Source organism: Budorcas taxicolor, unplaced genomic scaffold (genome assembly GCF_023091745.1).
Source record: "Budorcas taxicolor isolate Tak-1 unplaced genomic scaffold, Takin1.1 scaffold3921, whole genome shotgun sequence".
Lineage (NCBI taxonomy): Eukaryota > Metazoa > Chordata > Mammalia > Artiodactyla > Bovidae > Budorcas > Budorcas taxicolor.
The window spans coordinates 14937-17112 of NW_026292276.1; the positions used below are offsets into that span (position 1 = coordinate 14937).

Genomic DNA, 2176 nt, shown 5'->3' on the forward strand with positions numbered 1-2176 from the left:
GAAAGTGTATGGTAGTAGTGGTGTGTAGAATGTTGGGGAAGAAGAAGATAATTTTAAAAAAATGTAGAATGTTGGGGAAGAAGAAGATAATTTTAAAAAAATTATTAATTATAAGGGTAATTAGGTAATTTTGCTAATTAGATTAAGGGTGTTATGGTCTTTTTACTCGATCAAAGTTGTTAACCATTAAATGTTGACAAACGAAAGTTAGATAGAGGGACCTTTTCAGATAATTACCAAACATAAGGGATTGATTTGGTCTTTTGTAAAGACTTGAGGGACTAAAATGATTTTTTTTTCCATTTTGTTCATTATGTAAGGGCAATTTAGACATTGTACATATTTTTTGTTAAACTTAACTAAGACTGTAGAAATTAAATTAATAATTTTTTAAAAATAATAAAAATTAAATTATTTAACTTTTAAATAATAAGGACAAAATTAAAATTTTAAAAAATAATAGAAATTAATTGCGTCATTTTCCGTATGCATTGTTCTCATATAAGTTGCCAAAAAATAAATAGAGAGGTTGAATCACGCGAGGGGCAAATCCCCATTACAGTCCATCCAAGATATTGATTTGAGGGTGGGGGAAAAACAGAAAATTGATGACAGCCTCACACTAACTTGTGTGGTATACATTTAGATAACCTTTCTGAGATCGATCTCCCTTCACCAACAAAAACGAAAAACCCCAATAACACTCCCTAAAGCTGTGTACTCTACTACTACTACTACTACTAAGAAGAAGAAGAAGAAGAAGAAGAAGAAGAAGAGCAGCAGCAGCAGCAGCAGCAGTAATAGTAGCAGAAGAGCCATGGCCAACAACATGATCATGGCCTCCTCCAAAGCCCTAATCACCTGCTCTTCCTCATCAACCCCTCCTACTCCAATGCTAGTCAAACTTCCCCAAAGTTCCCTTCCCAAATTACCCTTACCCAAATTCCAAAATACCCATCAACTACTCAAACTTCCAAAATCATCATTGCCCATAATTCTTGCATCATCACTCGCCATGGCACCTCCTTCATTTGCGGAAGAAATTGAAAAAGCATCTCTCTTTGACTTCAACTTAACACTACCCATCATCATGGGAGAGTTCTTGCTACTCATGTTTGCTTTGGACAAAATCTACTTCAGCCCATTGGGTAAATTCATGGATGAAAGGGATGCTGACATTAGAGAGAAGCTCAACAGCGTCAAGGACACTTCTGCTGAGGTTAAGCAACTCGAAGACCAGGCTGCAGCTATCATGAGGGCCGCCAGAGCTGAGATTTCTGCTGCTTTGAACAAGATGAAGAAGGAAACTCAGCTCGAAGTGGAGCAGAAATTGGCTCAAGGAAGGAAGAAAGTTGAAGCCGAATTGCAAGAGGCTTTGGCTAATTTGGACAAGCAAAAGGAAGAGACCATTAAGTCTCTTGATTCTCAGATTGCTGCTCTCAGTGAGGAGATTGTCAAGAAGGTCCTCCCTGTTTCTTAATCCGAATCCGTCTCTTCTCTTCATGATGGGCTTCATTTTCTTGTAATTTTATTGAACATATTCATATATATTTGTAATCAGAAGAAACAGCCTTCATAATTAATTGTCACATACTCTCGCTTTAAGTTTCTTTCTAATTACTGAGCTTATTTTTATGTTTTCATCTATTTCGCGGCCATTTCTTTCTTCAATTTGTTCCCATCTTATATGCGTAGGGTGTTATTTCAGTTATAGCTTATATAACTTACTACAGTTTTGTTGAGAGTGCTTATTATCATCCATTGATAGATGCTAATTGTAAGTTGTATGCACAATTTATCATTAACATTGTCGTCTCTGAATACGAAGAAAAATGTTAAGGTTGTCCATGTAATTAGTCAGGGTGAGTGTTTTTCTAATTAGTGATCGGGTGCAAGTAAAGATTAAACTCGCATATATTCCTAATGAAGCTCCTAAGGGATCTTTCCCACCTAGATTTCATGTCATGGGTGCTTCTAATAGCTATATATTACTCTAATTGTTGATTTCTGGCATGTGGGGTGTGTGTTTCTGTACTTGAACTTTAATGAATATAAATTGTGATACTTTTTTTCTCTATTGGAAGGGAAATGTTGAATCCAAAATGGTGCATTAGTAGTGAGATGCATGAGAGGAGCCATTGATTTTGTGGTACCATCCTTTGAATGGTTAATTATT

The 2176-nt window shown here is 35.9% G+C and overlaps 1 protein-coding gene across 1 annotated transcript; it reads left to right on the forward strand.

Moving 5' to 3' along the window:
- Positions 1 to 817: 817 nt before the first annotated feature.
- LOC128071366 (uncharacterized) lies at positions 818 to 1480 on the forward strand. Its single transcript, XM_052664254.1, has one exon. It carries the CDS (start codon positions 818 to 820, stop codon positions 1478 to 1480), a length of 663 nt encoding a protein of 220 aa, XP_052520214.1.
- Positions 1481 to 2176: the final 696 nt, after the last annotated feature.

Excerpts from the sequence above, each read along its gene's own strand:
- LOC128071366 (XM_052664254.1), top strand. The coding sequence starts at position 818 with ATGGCCAACAACATGATCATGGCCTCCTCCAAAGCCCTAATCACCTGC.